The sequence below is a fragment of the Gymnoscopelus braueri genome, assembly GCF_963280865.1.
Source record: "Gymnoscopelus braueri genome assembly, chromosome: 3".
Lineage (NCBI taxonomy): Eukaryota > Metazoa > Chordata > Actinopteri > Myctophiformes > Myctophidae > Gymnoscopelus > Gymnoscopelus braueri.
The window spans coordinates 46,057,935-46,075,873 of record NC_137612.1 but is presented as its reverse complement, the minus strand read 5'-3'; the positions used below and the strand labels follow the sequence as shown (position 1 = coordinate 46,075,873).

At 44.0% G+C, this 17,939-nt stretch overlaps 2 protein-coding genes across 2 annotated transcripts; one reads left to right on the top strand and one right to left on the bottom strand.

Moving 5' to 3' along the window:
- Positions 1 to 2,710: 2,710 nt before the first annotated feature.
- LOC308081995 (arrestin domain-containing protein 3-like) lies at positions 2,711 to 7,391 on the top strand (the record flags this gene model as incomplete). The annotated part of the gene is made up of 6 exons (XM_080423605.1): positions 2,711 to 2,966; positions 3,342 to 3,402; positions 4,268 to 4,415; positions 4,928 to 5,024; positions 5,334 to 5,605; positions 7,386 to 7,391. The coding sequence occupies 6 exons, from the start codon at positions 2,711 to 2,713 to the stop codon at positions 7,389 to 7,391; spliced, it is 840 nt and encodes a 279-aa protein (XP_080279731.1).
- Positions 7,392 to 8,286: 895 nt separating this feature from the next.
- On the bottom strand, positions 8,287 to 13,627 carry LOC308081994 (phospholipid-transporting ATPase ABCA3-like; the record flags this gene model as incomplete). Its single annotated transcript, XM_080423604.1, is given in 2 exon segments — positions 8,287 to 8,319; positions 8,321 to 13,627. Coding segments are annotated over 2 exon segments (5,340 nt in total).
- Between the last annotated feature and the right edge of the window lie 4,312 nt (positions 13,628 to 17,939).

Sequence of the window (17,939 nt, the reverse complement as noted above, 5' to 3'; positions counted from 1 at the left end):
ACCTTTGTCAAATCTTAGAATTGACTTTAATTCTTTGGGAAATGGTCTGCAGTAATGCCAAGTATAAAGTGGGTCATAGCCAATTAAGCCAGCTGTCTTCAATGTTTTTCAGACCAAAGACCCTTTAGCTGACAGACAGATGAAGCAGGGACCCCCACTACATAATTGTGTAAAATTGTGTTGCAGGTTCAACTCTTTCATAGATTTCATAGATAGCCTCATAGACTTGTTTGACAGCACTATCATCAGTGTTGTGTACATGTTTTTTGTTTGTTTGTTTATTTGTTTGTTTGTTTGCTTACGTTATCTTTTCTATTAATTAGATTCACGTTAACTTTTTTTATTTTCACAACATTTAACCACTTTAACCCTAGTAAACTTGACCTTTGGCTTTGTACTTGGTCTGTTTTTCCCCCTCCACACTAAACCTCTTCGCCGAAAATAGCCGATCTACCAGATGACAATGTGAGCTTTTAGATCCGCTCATTTTGGCAAACTTTCCCCCCAGAATAGAGATGCTATAGGGTTCAAGTGGTTAATGTAAAAAGTTCCTGTCACAAAAAGATTTGGCGGACCCCCTGTAGTAACTCTGAGGACCCTCTAGGGGTCCTGGACCCCCTGTTGAGTAAGCACTAAGCTATTACAGGTTCTTTAACCACTTAAAGCCCATATGGTAGAGCGGAGTCCCTCAGGGCTCTATACTAGTGTCTTTTCTGTTATTGTGGGGCAAGCTTAAAGTAATACTAGGTAACTTTTTCAACAAAACTAAAGTTAAATTGTATATCTTTTGTGAGTGGCATATGTTTCACAACACCCACTCCATGAATTTCGCCCCCGAAAGCCTTTTCTATTATATTTTCTATTGAAACGGTGGTTAGTTTAGCCATTCCCCGCGAAAATGACGTCATCCGGCCGGAAAACGGAAACGGAAATGGAAACGGTTTCCTGTTTGGCCAGGAACTACCGCACCGGTTTCCTGTTTGGCCAGGAACTACCGCGCTAATAACAAAAAGGAATCTCACGCTGTTTTTAAGAGATTGTAGGATTTGAAGATCGAAAAACAACAGAAAAAGACAACACAGCTCACGGTAACTAAAGCTCCACCGGCTAAGAGAAACGATCCACAGATAGTATAAAACAATTAAAAGAACGCTTTTTGAAACGCTTCCGTCATCCGGTGAAAACAAATGGAATTCTGGGTAATGAAGGAATAAACGAACGGCCTGCAGTGACGGTAATGACCAGCAGAGGCTGCTAAAAATCGTTATTTGTGGACCTGCATTACTTTAAGGTGAAAATAGCCAAAGCTCGGGTTTAAGAGGTTAAACACTTTCTCTTTGTCACTGTTTTACCAAAAAAAAAAGTTGGAAAAAGTACTCAAATGTTTAACTGAAGTAAAAGTATAAATACTGCAATGTAGAAATACTCTGTAAAAGTCCCTAATTCAAAATTTACTTGAGTAAAAGTACTAAAGTATTGGTATCAAAATATACTTAAAGTACAAAAGTTAAAGTACTCATTATGCAGAATGTCAGGTTTCAAATGTATAAAATGGATACAAATCTTTTGAAAATAGCAGATCTACAAGCCCACAATGCGTCGCATAGCGACGCATTGTGAGCTTTTACATTGGCTATTTTCAAATGGCCGAAATGTATATAGGGCTGAAGTGGATGTTTTGTAATAATAATCCAAATCGACAAAGTAAAAGTAATGAAAATTGGAAATACTCCAGTAAAGTACAAAATACCTCAAAATTGTACTTGAGTACATTTCCACCACTGCTGTTTACCAAAGTGACTGGAAGTATTTTACGATCACTAATGACAGATCGTCTATCAATGTGGGCAAAGAGCAAGAACAAAGCATCTGTTTATGACTTCTATGTCAATTTAACTGCTATGTGGAAAACCCCAGCTCCATGTGCAATGCATTTTAAAATGTCATCCTTGTCTCCGTGTTTGTTTTCCTGAGTTTAGTTCTGCATTTGGGTCCATCCAACCTTCGGTTTTGAGAGTTCCTGACAAGTGTGCACTGTGAATGTCTTATGGAAATATATTGTGAGAATTTGTGACTTAGGTGTGTCATGGGAAATATTGTAGCCCTGTGTCATGTGACAGTCATAAAAAGAGTGAATCAGCTTATCAGCTGTGGTGGAAGTGCTCACATTGTTTACTTAAGTAAAAGCATCAATACCACAGATAGATGTATTAGAAATACTCTGTTAGTATATGTAGTAAAAGTCTGATAATCAAAATTTTATTGAGTAAAAGTAAAAAAGTATTGGCATAAAAATATGCCAATAATTTATACTTAAAGTATACTTAAAGTACTTAAATTACCAAAAGTAAAAGTATACTCATTATGTAGTAAAAATCAAAATCAAAATGTATAAAAATCTATAGCAGATCTACTAGGTCACAACGCGTTGTAAATAACCCAAAAGTGGTTAATGATAATCAAAATAATCAAAAGTAACCAAGGTTTCTTAGTAAAAGTGCAATATTTGCTTCTGAGAAGTAGTGGAGTAGAAGTAAAAGTATTGAAAAATGGAAATACTCGAGCAAAGTTAAAATACCTCACAAGTGTACTTGAGTACGGTTACTTAGTTACTTTCCACCACTGCTTATCAGCTGCACTGTCAGGGGCGATTAAGGAAACGTTTAAAGGTGACCATGTGTTTGTTTCTTCCAGAACTCAGCAAAGAAGAATGACGATCGAGAGCATTTCTGTGGAATACGACTCCAACAACTCACATAGAGTCTTCAGGAGAGGAGACACCATCACTGGCAGAGTTGTGTTGGTGATTTCCAAACAAACAACAATTGAGTCGTTTTCTGTGAGAGCTGTAGGTGCAGCTAAGGTCTTGTGGTCTGAATACTATGGAGGAACTATGCATATTGTCTATCACGCCAAAGACGAGATCTTCTCCATGGAAAACATGCTCCTACAACAAGGAAGAGATGGTACAGTTATAATCTTTATTATTACTATGAATATATATGTTTATTGTTATTGTTATTGTTATTGTTATTGTTATTGTTATTGTTATATTATGTAACCAATTAAACCCTCTAGACTTAGAGAACCGGACTTGAGTTACAACTGCATTGACCATTTTGTTTTTTCTCTACACCAAATCTCTGCCTTATAGCCAATATAAGCTTATAGATCTACTGTTTTGGGCGACTGTTCCCCACAGAATATGGACGCTGGGATTCAATTGGTTAAGGAAGATATGGTTCAATAGGACCTGCTTTCTTCTGCTTTTAGCCTATATACATATTATTGTATTCAAAGGTTCAAATGGTCAAATCTTGTGTTTGTGCTACACACTGTAGGCTCTGAAACACTGAGTCCAGGGAGACACGAGCGTCCGTTCTCTTTCCAAATACCTGATAGGTAAGCAAGACGGAGATCTTACGCTGTAACATCCTCGCTGTTAGATGAACTCTGAGAGTGTGCAAATGGAACCAAATGGACCAGTAATGGTCCAAGTTTGTACTGTGCATGCTCAGATTTACAAATGGATAGATTAACATTTTAGCGTGTACAGTTGACGACATAAAGAACAAAACTTCCTTCTGTGGATTTGATTACATTTAAGAGGGTTGGTCTGTCTGTCTGTCTGTCTGTCTGTCTGTCTGTCTGTCTGTCTGTCTGTCTGTCTGTCTGTCTGTGAGTGTGTGTGTGTGTGTGTGTGTGTGTGTGTGTGTGTGTGTGTGTGTGTGTGTGTGTGTGTGTGTGTGTGTGCGTGTGCGTGTGCGTGTGTGTGTGTGTGTGTCCAGAGCTAATCTCGCAAACCGCTGAACCTTTATGTTATAATGTTCAATCATCATCTGTTTTTATGTCCGGAGACTCCTGTCCAGGACAGGCTTCTGACGCGTCTCCTCAGGAGACTTGGCTCAGATCTGAACCCATTTGATGTTCAATATTATTCCTGATGCGATGCGTTGTGACCTTGTAGATCTGCTATTTTTGAATCTCCAAAGTATGAAGTAGGTTTAAAGTGGTAAAACCAATTTGGATGCTATACGGTATATACCTATACCTATTGACCCATTTAGCTGGGGGGCCCCTGGAACCCCCTCAGGGACCCCTGGGGGGTCCCCTGACCCCACTTCGAGAACCACTGTCACAGGCAAATGATGTCACGGATGACTGATGTCACAGGCTGGCCACATGTGACATGAAGTCTGAGATCCACATGCCGTTTGGGTCCAGAGATCCACATGATTGGACTTTGATCCTGTTCTCTGTGCTGCAGTGAGCTGCCAGTGTCCTTTAAGGGACAACATGGTAAGATCTACTACTCGCTAAAGGCCAAAGTGACCAGGTCCATGAGGAAAGCCAGCAAAGCCAAGACACGCTTTACTGTGGTGTCCAAGGCGGACATGTCCCTCCCCGATCTGATGGTGAGTGATGAAAACTCGTGTGACATCACGCCAGTGGTGGTACTCAGATATTATATTAATATTATATTATACTTAAGTAAAAGTAGCAATACCCACAATATAAAAATACTCTGTTACAAGTAAAAGGCCTGTGTTCAAAATGTTACTTGTGTAAAAGTACCAAAGTATTGGCATCAAAATATACTAATATACTTACCGTAGTACATGTGCAGTGGTTGGAACCGGTGAGCTCCCTATACTGTACTCTTCCATTGAGACATTTACACTCTGGGGTAATTTAAATGCAAATTTGTTTAATTAATACTCCAGATTTGACTGTGTAGAAGATACACAGATCAAGACTTGAGGCATCAAACAATAAACTCATGCTGCCTGAAATCATTAAAGAATATACTTCATTGATCTTAGGAAGTGATTCATCTTCATCTTTCAATGTGCTGCTGAACCTGAATATTGTATTGTTGTTTTCTCTCTTTCGCCTCTCTAATGCTGAATGTTTGCTCTCACCTCAGAAACCTCAAGAAAGGACCAAAGTCAAGGAGTTGACCTGTTTCGCTTCTGGAAATATTAATATCACCGTTCACACTGAGAGAATGGGATTTCTGCGAGGTGACCATTCATGTCAATAATACAGACACACTACCGTGACTTGCAAGAGTCCAGCCCTTTTCTTTTTTTTGGCCTGGTGCTTGGTGCCGCCATAAAACGTATGCATAAAATGAGTCAAATAATAAAGAGGAATACAAATTTAAAAATGTAATTTGGTAGAAACATTTATTCCAGGATCCATTTGATCCCTAGTACTCTGTAGCCTTACAATATGTATCTGATGAATGCACAATAAAAAGCATTATCCTGTGATTACGCAGGATCAACATGTACTTTAATACATATAACATAACTTATCTCTCGTTACAGGAGAAGCTCTCAAAGTCAAGACTGAGATAATTAACAATTCCAGCCGCTCCGTCACTCCCAAATACTACCTGTACGAGAAGCAGTCATTCTTTGGAAACGCCAACTGCAACATCAAGAAACGGAAGCTTGCTATCAAGAACATCTTGAAGGAGAAGGGTGAGGTGGTGAGTGCCAGGAGCGGGCAGAATGTCACCAGAGTGATGTCCATCCCAGCACAGCTTTCTCCAAGCATCTTCAACTGTCCAATCCTCAAACTGGAATACAGACTGAAGGTAATAATAAGAATGATAATAGATATAGCTCCAAGCATCTTCAACTGTCCAATTATCAATAATAATAATTATTATTATATATAATAAATATAGTTCCAAGCATTTTCAACTGACCAAGGTAATAATAATAATCTGAGAGTGTACAAATGGAACCTAATGGACCTGTAAGGGTCACTCTCTGAGTTACAGGTCCATTTGGTTTAATTTGTACTCAGAATTACATTAACACTGAGGATTTGGCTGTTTAAAAGAATACATATTATTATTATTATTATTATTATTATTATTATTACACTTATTATTATTATTATTATTATTATTATTATTGTCTCCGCCGGAGGCGGAGAGTATGTTTTCGCTTCGTCCCGCTGTGTGTTCACCTCCCTCCTAGCCAAGCTAACATTGGTCAAGCTCCACGTGACACGTGTCAATATGTTGACACCAATGTATTTGATTGGCTAGAGGGACGCATGACGAAATAAAATCCTATAAATAGGTGTGTCACTTCAAAAAAACATTTATGTTTTTGAAGTGAGGTAAGACAGGATCAATCAGTCTTGATTGGAACAGTACCTTCCAGTACAAATCACCCGTCCGTGCGTGTGTGTGTGTCCCTCTGAGAACACCTAACATTGGTCAAGCAAAGGCGCAGAAGGCCAAAGCTAAGAAAGCATACTCATCTACAACAGTAACACAGAAGAGGACTATAGAGTTGAATTGATCCCACAACAAGGCCGAAGTCTTAATACTGTAACAATTGGCCACCTTGATCAAATACATTATGTAGCACTAGAGAAAACTGACATAGATCAAACACACCAATCAACTGCTGAAACTGTTCAAGACAATGAAGATGAAGAAGACAGACAAGCATTTGAACAAACCAGTCAATTACGACGACTCCCATATGACACATTGCTTCAAGAAGATTTTTTTTTAGATGCAGACACTACATATTCAGTCGCCCCTGCAGAACACCAAAAACCACGCGCATTCTACCAAGACGACCCGTTCTACCAAGACGACCCGTGCTATTAAAATAGCACAGGTCTGCTGGCGGAGACTTGTGCTCAGAGGAGCATATTTTTCTAGAAAAAGTGCTCCTCGGAGCACAGGTCTCCGCCAGGTCAGGTAGGTTAGTGTGGACCAGCAATGTTCTGAATTCGCCAATCAGGATGGAATGTTAAATATCGGACGGATCCGTCTTGATCACTTGACTATAGACCAATTATTTGTTTACCAACATTGAGACTGGATGCACAGGTGATTGTTTCATGCAATCAATTCTCAAACTGTTGTTTTGGGGTGCGCTGGTTTCAGCACACCCCAACCCCCTCTTGTGTGTTGGCTAGTGAGGCGCGTCCTAGCGAGACCTGATATAATGGGTTTCATTGCGCGCATACTGGTTGCACGCAGACTGGTTCTTATCAGTGTGACGTCGTCTGTTAAGGGGTCTATAGAGATAATGTGTACCGGTTTGCGTGATGAAATAAAATAATAGTTTTGTAAAAATGGGCCTCCTGGTGGCGCTATAATAAGGCAATGTTGAAAGGTTGGCATTTGTTCCTCAACGTAGTGTGAATATGCGTATAAGAATATTGTATATATAAGTTTCACGGCAATCGGACACTGCATTCATGATTTGCGGCATTTAGTTCAATACGGGCCACTCCTGCAAACTTTAGATGTCAATCGTAGCCAATCAGGATGGAATATGAAAAATCAAACAGATCCGTCTTGATCTCATGACTATAGAGATCATGTGTTACGATTTATGTAGGAGTAATATCCAAAAATGTGTTTTACATAAGTCGGCCTCCTGGTGGCGCTATAAAAGGCAGATGTGAAAAATGCAGGGCAAAGGTTTTTCCTTGGCCTCTAGGGAGTGCACATGCAAAGTTTTATGCCAATCTTAGCCAATCAGGATGGAATATGAAAAATCTGAAAAACAGATTTGCGTGACATTTGGACAAAATCTGTACAGTCAAAACATGTGTTTTGCAAAAAGCGGCCTCCTGGTGGCGCTATAACAGGTCCATGTGAAAGATTTGGGGTTAGAGGGGTAGAGGTTCTGAATTGGGAGATTAGCTGGTCACAGACGGACGGACGGACACAAACACACACACACACACACACACACACACACACACACACACACACACACACACACACACACACACACACACACATACACACACACGGACAGTGTGCAAAACATACTCTCTCGCCATGCCTTTCAGCCTGGCCAAACTGTCACAAATAACGGAATAAAAGGCACAAATGATTTTACAGGGGCGGGGAGCCAGGTGCGTGCCGTCCTTTCAGTATCACCTCATCATGTGATCAATACAGTGTTTCTGAACAGAACTGCCCCTTGACTTTAACGGTTACAAATAGAATGGTAAAATAATGTTAATAGTAATTACACTTGGAATAACGTGTTCCTTCCACGCGCTACGTCCAACCAGGGAAACTCTCCCCTGTCAGGTGATAAGAAGGTCAGACAGCTCTCATGCATTGAAGGAGGCATGAGCTCGGCCCTGGCCTCCCTAGGTTGGCAGAGGGAAGGTAGTGCCCAGGATTACACGCTTAGGCATTGGCACTAGGGTGAAAAAATAGGGGTTACAAAATCGTGGGATAAAAATTTAGAAAAAAAAAAAATAGTAATTACACTGTTTCCTTTATACCCTCCTGCCCTCCTCTGTGCAGTGTTTGTTGGAACTGGGTAAAGCTGAGGAACACTTGCTCCAGCGAGATTTGGCTCACACAGTAGTCTCCAACACCGTACTTCTCTTTGGCCGCCTCCATTGTCCCAAACACCTGTGCCCAGGTGACGGTCTTGTCAGTCAGGTGGTAGTGCACCATGCCCTGGTGCTCATCCTTCAGTACACTACCCGGGAAGGTGCTTTCAATGAAACGTTTGAAGCGCTGCAGGTTGCTCTTGTCCTCTTCCACGTCCACCTCCTCTACGTCGTGCACCACCTTTGCCAGCAGGGTGTAGCCGCTGCCAAACCTGCTCTTGAGATGCTGGGGACTGCCCAGACACTTCAACTGACCTTTGACCATAACAGCCAGCCTGGTGCACAGGGCTTCACACTCCTCCATATTGTGTGTTGTGATGACCACGGCCTTGCCGGACTGTCGTGTGCGCGTGACGGCATCCCACAGCCATCTTCGAGCCACAGGGTCCATGCCGGTGGACGGCTCGTCCAGGAAGATGACCGGAGGTCCACCAATCAAAGCCATGCCTACGCTCAGTTTCCTCTGGTTGCCGCCGCTGTAAGTGCTGATCAGTTTGTCTGCATGGGGCTCCAGCAGCAGTGACCTGAGGACCTTCTCCGCACACCCAGACAAATATTTCTCTGGGATTCCCCGGAGCCTGGCGTACATACACAAAGTCTCTCTTCCCGTCATGTGGTCCAAAAGAGCATTAAACTGGGGGCAGTAGCCGATGCGTCGCTGTACTTTTTTAATGTCACTCAGGATGCTGTATCCGTCGATGTAGGCGTTCCCAGATGTGACGCTCTCGTCCCCGGTAAGCATCTTAAAGGTGGTGGTCTTCCCTGCGCCGTTGAAGCCCAGCAGACCGAAGCACTCTCCTTTGCCCACAGCTAGAGATAACCGGCTCACAGCCAGCAGAGTCCCAACGCTGCCATACACCTTGCTGAGTTCCCGCAGTACGAGGGGGCTACCGGCCGCGGATTCCACCACAGGCTGGCACTCTAGAACCCTCCTCCTCTCCTCAGCCACATCACTGTCCTCTGGAAGCAGCGCTGCATCTGCTGTCACCGGTCGCTGTGTGAGCCTTCTGGCCAGGAAGCGAAGAAGGGAGCCAAGGAAACATTGGAGTGACCAGACCATTTGCAGTTCAATGACAAAGAGCAATGTGATGAAGACTATGCCCAGCACCGAGAAAGACACCAGGAAACGGCCAACCCCAGGCTCGGACATTGAGAAGTAGTTCTCCTGGTATGTGAGTCGGTAAGTCTCGCACATTCTCTGGTCCACAAGGTTGGAGGTACAAAAGGAGGTTAACTGGTAATTCAGGTAGAACTGACTGAAGGACATGCCCAAGCAGTAGTTAGGGAAGATCATAAACATCTTGTCCAGTAGATCAGCCACCTCAGGGGTGATCTCCTTTAAGACGGAAACAATCACAGTGGTGACATTGCCCGATATGATGTTGAAGATGGTGAGGCATACGTACGCGGTGCCCGCCGTGTTGAACAGGAAGCTGAGCAGGTACATGAGAGGTATGACGGCCCAGCCGTACAGCAGCAGCATCAGTAACACGTCCGCCAGGCGGTTGTCCTCCACGAAGGCCTTGACTGCAAACGCCCGGAACACTCCCAGCAGGAGGACGCAGGGCAGCAGGAAGTTCACGAGATCCCACAGCAGGGCGGAGAACCAGAAGTTGGAGAGATGGAGCCCGCTGACCTGCTGGACATGTCTGGACTTGATGGAGCGCTCTGTGACCAGCAGCAGGGCGAATGTGCTGGACAGGGACGCCATGCCGTACATCAGGCTGATGGCGATCTCGAAGCCGGTCTGTCCGTCCTCAGAGAGCTGTCTCTGGGCGATCTTGGAGTGTGTGCGTGGCATGGGGTGATTCCCCGTCTGGATAGAAGCATTAGGCCCTGCCAGAAATTTGAACAGTGCGTTGTCCACCATCATGAGGGCTGTAGCCGGTGTGTGGTAGCCCTCGTTGTTGAAGTATGCCATCGCCGAGGCCTCTACAAAGCCACCACTGCCGCTGTTGCCATGGAAGGCAGCGCCCACCACATACTGCTGGTCGAACGCCCTGCCCTCCTTCTTCGCCTGGGCCAGGATGTAATCATTGAAGTTGTTAGTGATGTTGATGATCTGTGCCTGCGATGCTTTGACGTGGCAGGCGTATTCCGCTGCCAGGATAGCTGCCAGGGAACCATCTCTAGGCCCCAGGACCACCGGGACTCTGGTGGGGCCGTAGTGCCTGAGATCCAGCCAGTGTGAAGCACTCCGCTGGCTGCTGGGGGAGGTGCGGATAACAAACATGGCGGCTATCATTAAGACAAGGGGTACCAGGAACTGGGCCACCATCACCTTCCAGTTCCTCAGGCTGTACAGTGATCTTTTCAGGAACATGGCGTAGAACTGCTGCATGTATAATCTGAGCCCTGTGTTGAGCTTCATGTTGGAGAAGTCCTCTGAGATGAGCATCTGGCTCTCAGTGAAGTCGCTGTGGTCCGCCATTCCATCGGTGCTGCCGGCGTCATCTGTGATCTGCTGGTGAGAGCGCTTCTCGTGTTGGTGCCGCAGGGCAGGCATCTGAATTGCCTGGATGTCCAAACTGGAATCCACCAGTTTCCCCACTCTGAGGAAGACTTCCTCCATGGTGGTTACAGAAGCTCCATAGCTGGCGATGCCCAACTTCTCCCTGTTCACCTCAAGCTCAGAGAACAGCAACTCAAACCTGTCTGCACTCTCCTTAGGCAATATGTAGGAAAGTTCTGCACCCACGTTGCTCTCCAGTGTGGCGTTGGGAACATACTTGTGGACCAGACGGGTGATCTCGGACACATTACAAAGAGCATCCTTCACAATGACCATGTGGTAACCAGCACCATATTTGTTCTTGAGGAAGAGAGGCGAGCCGCAGCACTGCAGCTGTCCTCCGGTCATGATGGCAATGCGGTCGCCCAGATGGTCTGCCTCGTCCATGAAGTGCGTGGTGAGCACGATGGTTCGCCCGTGCTTCTCCCCCTGCAGCAGGTCCCAGGTGGCACGGCGCGCCGAAGGGTCCATGCCCGACGTGGGCTCGTCCAGCATCACCACTTTGGAGTTACCGGTTAAGGAAATACCAATCGACAGCTTTCTCTTCATGCCACCAGAGAGGGTCTTGGAGAGAACATGACGTTTGTCCTCCAGGTTTAGGATACAAATGGTGTGGTCCACTTCAGCCAAGATCCGGTCTCTGGGGAAGCCTTTCAGCTGTGCGTAGAAGAGCAGGTGCTCCCTGACCGTCAGGTTATCAAACAGGACATCATGTTGAGGACAGAGACCCAGGCTGCTGCGGATCAGAGCCATATCGTTACAGATGTCATAACCGTTGATGTAAGCCCGTCCGCTGGTAGGCGGGAACAAACCAGTCAGCATGGACAGCGTGGTTGTCTTTCCAGCCCCGTTGTGACCCAGCAATACTGTGATCTGTCCCTCAAACATATTAACCGTGAGGTCCCGTACAGCCTGCTGTGTCTTGTTGCCCACTTTGAATTCCTTGGTTAGATGTTTGATCTTGACCCCGGAAACCAGTCCTGTAGGTTCTTCCTCCATGAACTCGCCGTTCACAACGTTCCCGGCATCCTCCTCTTCCCCGTTCCCATTGACCGGAGCCATGAAGGGGCTGCTGCGCCAGTAGGAGGGCAGGATGAAGAAGTAGTATGGTAGCGGTACCCCGTACTCGCCAGGGAAAACAGCCTCCATGTACCACGCCACCAGGCCGTATAGCAAGGCGTCTAGCAGCAGCAGCCCGAGGACCTGGGCCAGGGACAAGTCATCATCCGCCGTCACCGATTCAAACAGGTTGGACCACTGCATCCCTGTGCCTTTGCCTTCAAACATTCCTAAGAGCTGGGCTCCCATAGCCATGGCCACGTTGGAAATAAGGCAGGCAGATGTCTTCTGGGCATGGCTGAGTAGCTCATAGCGTGGCCTCAGGAAAGTGTAAGGCAGGTAGCTCAGGAAGTAGATGAAGCCGCCTGCAGCTGCTGCCACATCAGCTCGAGAAAAGAAAGTACTGATCATGAAGCCGAAGTTGATGGTGGCTACAGCAAAGACCAGCAGGAAGACAAATACCAGTGTGGGGTCACTGTAGCTCAGCACAGCTCCTTCAGGGCTCACAGGAATGCACAAGAGCAGAGTGACGAAGAAGACGGTGATGGAGAGCAAGAGGAAGAACGTGAGGAACCAGGCACTCCAGTGGAGCCAGTTGTTGAGGCCCATCATCCGCATGTACTCCTTGAGCTTCTTCTCCTTCTCCTGCACCACGGCCCGCAAGATGTCGAGCAAGGTGTAGGTGAAGCTGAGAATCAGCAGCAGTGGCAGCATGGCCTGAATGATTTTGATGAAATGGTCTTCCCTGTACGCCGGGTCCGGGAAGCGGGACAGGAGCACCCTGGTCTGGTTCAGCAGGGAGTCTGCCAATGTTCTGTTGTAGGACCGCATGATGGCCCGGTCCACGGCATGTTGTACCGTTAGAAAGCCCTCGTCATAATAACCAGGAATACCCCCCACCTTTCTTGAGTCCCGGGGTCCCGGCTCCTGGAAGAGGGTGAACAGGCCATGGGTGTGCCAATTCAAATCATCTGGGACTGGAAAAATGGCGCTCGGGGGCCGCCACCTCCTGAATGGGGAACGAGGGGTGTAGGGGAAACGCAGGCGGTAGCTCACCTGCCGAGGTAGCGGTTCATCGTCGTGGCTGAAGGGATGTTCAAATACCACCGCGGCGAGAACCTTCCCTGACTGAGGATCGTCCCTCGCGTAGTCCTCAAACTGCTGCTCCGTGTCAAATCCACGCACCGAGGTGATGTGTGGCCTTCCTGTGCCATTCGTGATATCGACAGGCAGGCTCTGCTGCACATCCTCTGCTACCTGCTGCACCGCTCTGGAGTTGCCCGGCACATAGGCCAGCTGGAAGGCTTCGGTGAGCGCAGCGTCCTGCGTCCCGAGCAGCAAGGGAGGCAGAGCGTCGACGGAGAAGTTCTCATAGACCTTGTGTTCCTTGTTCTCCCCTGGGGGTACGTTGTGACGTACATAAATGAGGACGCATGAGAACAGCAGAGGCAGGGTTATTTCCACCAAGGTTACCAGAATCCGACGTTTCTGCCGCAGATAGTTCTTCCACAGCAGTAATCCAAACTGTCGCGTGAGGTCTGCCGTCCTTACTGGAATTACTGTAGCATGAGACTCATGGTCCGGGCCCTTACTGGAATTGCTGTTCTCTTTTAAAGGCGGTACGATCAAAATATGTTGGCTCTTAATCATAGCCGACTGACATCACAGATCACGTAAGTATTGTGACATCAGTCTATATTTGGGCTGACACACCCACAACTTCAATGTTGAAGAATAGAAGCAATGTTAAAGATATACCACAGTGTGGTTGGTATGTGGTATAGTTTTAAAGGTGAATTCCAGTCATTTTAGATGTTTTCTTTGATGTGTCGCTAATCACTCACCAACATACAAAGGGCCGTTGAATTTTTCCAGAGATGCCCCTGTTGTCCATTGTGGAGACCCCTTCCACTGGCATAATGGAGTAATGCGGATAAACAAAAATTGCCTATATTCGTTTTTCCCACTAATCCTCATTATGCAGTGTACTGACACTCAAACATGCACTGAATGTCCCTTATGAGCGGCCGTTCAAGCAGAACGACGTGAAGCTAGTCCTCTGTGTTGCCAGATTCTTTGAGAGAAACAAGCAACCAGCTCCATGTCGTTCTGCATGAACGGCAGCTCATAAGGGACATTCAGTGCATGTTTGAGTGTCAGTACACTGCATAATGAGGATTAGTGGGGAAAAAACGAACTTTGGAGCTGCTAAAGTAGGCGATTTTTGTTTATCCGCATTACTCCATTATGCCAGTGGAAGGGGTCGCCACAATGGACAACAGGGGCTTCTCTGGAAAAATTTAACGGCCCTTTGTATGTTGGTGAGTGATTAGCGACACATCAAAGCAAACATCTAAAATTACTGGAATTCTCCTTTAACATTGCTTCTATTCTACAAGATTGAAGTTGTGGTTGTGGGTGTGTCATTACAATGTTTGTCGATAGGGAAGGAATGGCGAAAAATTTATGCTTAGTGCCCATATACTTTGTAATAGAACAATGTCTCAGAAACAGTCAAATACATAAATAAATACATTTCTGGTATATTTCTGGTGCCTTTGTGTGCCACTCTTGTATGATGAAATAGGGCATTCATTTTTGGGTAAAATAAATAAAAAAATCACACCCAATGTGAAGTGGGCGGTGTCTTGCTAGCTAATCACAATACTGAATGGAGTCACAATGTGTGATTCACTTTAAAACTAGAAAATGTGCTCCTCGGAGCACAAGTCTCCGCCAGCAGTCCCGTGCTATTTTAATAGCACGGGTCGTCTTGGTAGAATGCGCGTGGTTTTTGGTGTTCTGCAGGGGCGACTGAATATGTAGTGTCTGCATCTAAAAAATGTTCTTCTTGAAGCAATGTGTCATATGGGAGTCGTCGTAATTGACTGGTTTGTTCAAATGCTTGTCTGTCTTCTTCATCTTCATTGTCTTGAACAGTTTCAGCAGTTGATTGGTGTGTTTGATCTATGTCAGTTTTCTCTAGTGCTACATAATGTATTTGATCAAGGTGGCCAATTGTTACAGTATTAAGACTTCGGCCTTGTTGTGGGATCAATTCAACTCTATAGTCCTCTTCTGTGTTACTGTTGTAGATGAGTATGCTTTCTTAGCTTTGGCCTTCTGCGCCTTTGCTTGACCAATGTTAGGTGTTCTCAGAGGGACACACACATGCACGGACGGGTGATTTGTACTGGAAGGTACTGTTCCAATCAAGACTGATTGATCCTGTCTTACCTCACTTCAAAAAACATAAATGGATTTTTGAAGTGACACACCTATTTATAGGATTTTATTTCGTCATGCGTCCCTCTAGCCAATCAAAGGCATTGGTGTCAACATATTGACACGTGACACGTGTCATGTGGAGCTTGACCAATGTTAGCTTGGCTAGGAGGGAGGTGAACACACAGCGGGACGAATATTATTATTATTATTATTATTATTATTATTATTATTATTATTATTACCCTTATTATTATTAGTATTATCATTATTATTATTATTATTATTATATTAACAAATATTTAAATTTGATTTGCTGTAGCATACATAGTCAGGTTACAGTAACATATTCCAGTATATATTCCAGTTTCAAAATGACAACCAACTCAATCTCTTATGATAATGTTTTATATTTTTTTCTCCAGGTTGTTCTTGATGTGGCCCACAGTAAAAACCCACTGGTAAAGATGCCCATCGTTGTTCTGGATGACACAGATGGCTCTGCTTCACTGGCAGCGGAGGAGACACTGCAGAGACAGAGCTGGTTCAGCTGAAAACCTGAAGAAACCTCAGATCTTCAATGCTACAATGAATGCAGGAATACAGTTACAAGTAAAAGGCCTGCATTCAAAATTTGACTCGAGTAAAAGAATACAATACCAAAGCTATTCAAAAATAGCTGATCTACAAGTCCACAACGTGTCGCACCGCAACGCATTGTAAAGCTTGTAGAGCGGCAATTTTTTGAATAGCTTATTTGGTTAATGTATGTTTTGTAATAATAATCTACATCTGTAAAGTAACTAGTGGAAAAGTACAATATTTGCCTCTGAGATGTAGTGGACTAGACAAATAAATTATCAAAAAATGGAAATACTCAAGTGAAGTAAAAGTACCTCAATATGTTACTTAAGTACAGTGCTTGAGTGAATATGCTTTACTTTCCACCACTGCACAATGCACAATGTTATGTTTGAAATCATTATTGTTGAAAGCGATTTTCAGGTTGATATACAGTACAGATTTGAAAATGTGCATAACATATGCATAACAATATCTAATATCACCCTTAAAAATATTTGTATTTATAATAAAAAAAGATTTTATTTTCATCTCTGTGAAAATAAATGAAAACATGTCATGTAATTTCCATCCGTATCTTACATTACATTTGATCATCTTATCTTTGCTGTAAAGCACCCTGTGCTTGTCAGATTCAGACTCAAAATTGGCCGCACACCCCCATCTGAAAAGGTTTTGTGCCAGGGACCCCCAGAAGAGAAGATTTATGTTTTAAAAAAATCTAAATAATTCAAAATGTCCCAAATATTTTCTAAAGATCTTGGAAAATAGCAGCTTGTGAGCTTGTATATCTGCTATTTTTGACAACGTATAAATGGATAAAGGGGTTAAAATGATTGTGATGCTGTATTAACACATTTAGCTGGGGACCCCCTGGAACCCCACCAAGGACCCCTGGGGGTCCCTGGACCCCACCTTGAGAACCTGCAGAGACAATGACACACAATAAAACCATAATCCAGGCATATTCTATAGGCCTATCTATAAAATGTGCACAATAGCCAGCAGTACAGTTAGGAAGGTTTAGCCTACTCTAGCCTAAATGATCCACTGCTCCTGAGTCCGGTGACCCCCAGGGGTCTTGTGGTGGAAAAGAATTTTTTACGTAAGTAAAAGTATCAATACTGCAATATAGAAATACTCTGTTACAAGTAAAAGTCCGGAATTCAAAATGTAAGTAAAAGTACAAAAGTATTGGCATCAAAATGTACTGGAAGTACCAAAAGTAAAAGTAATCATTATACAGAAGTTTTCAAGTTTTCAAATGTATAAAAATCTCTTGAAAATAGCTGATCTACAAGCATCGCTTTGTGATCTGTATTTTTATGTAGATTTTTGAACTGTTTGGTTGCTACTATATATGTCTATGAAATTAATTCAAGTCGGACCTTTTAGACAAAAGTATTATAAATGTAACTGTGTTGTTTTACATTCTTTTGCCTAATACAAATTTCAATCTCAATCGTTAGTAATGCTAGATCCAGTTAGTAATGGATTGTGTTCATCAATAATAATGGTAAAGGTGAGGGAAGATGTTAAAGGTGGTGTAAGAAGTGATCTTTTTTCTTCTTTTTTAAATAGTGTTAAATAGTTCTATATTATGGTAGTTGCTATGTTTGTTCAGTAACAGGGTCTCCCTGACTTTCCAGCTCTTTAGTAAGAGAAAATAAATGTTCAGGTTGGGATACCAACTACACATACGTCCAACCAGGAGAGAGAACTCATACAGGATACACCAGTGGTTCTCAAGCAGTGGTCGGGGACCCCCAGTGGTCCTTGAGGGGGTTCCAGCTGAATGATGGAGAGTTGGTAACCAAATGGACCCTTGAGAGCGTAAAATGAAACCAAATGGACCGTAAGAGTTAAATTATTGTTAAACATCTATTACTTAATTAAATAATTGTTATTTTGATCAACGTTTGCCTGTTATCTCTCCTATGGTCCCACATCTAATAACCAAATCGTATTCAACGATAACAAAATATTCTAAGTCTTGGGTCTGAGTGTCTAAATCTCATCCAATAGTGGTCCGTGGCTCAAATGCCGAATACATAATGGCCCTTGAAATAAAAGGGTTGAAAACCACTGGGATACAAGATAATCAAGAGCAATTAGAAGTGATGAAACAAAACAAAACAAAACAAAACAAAAGACA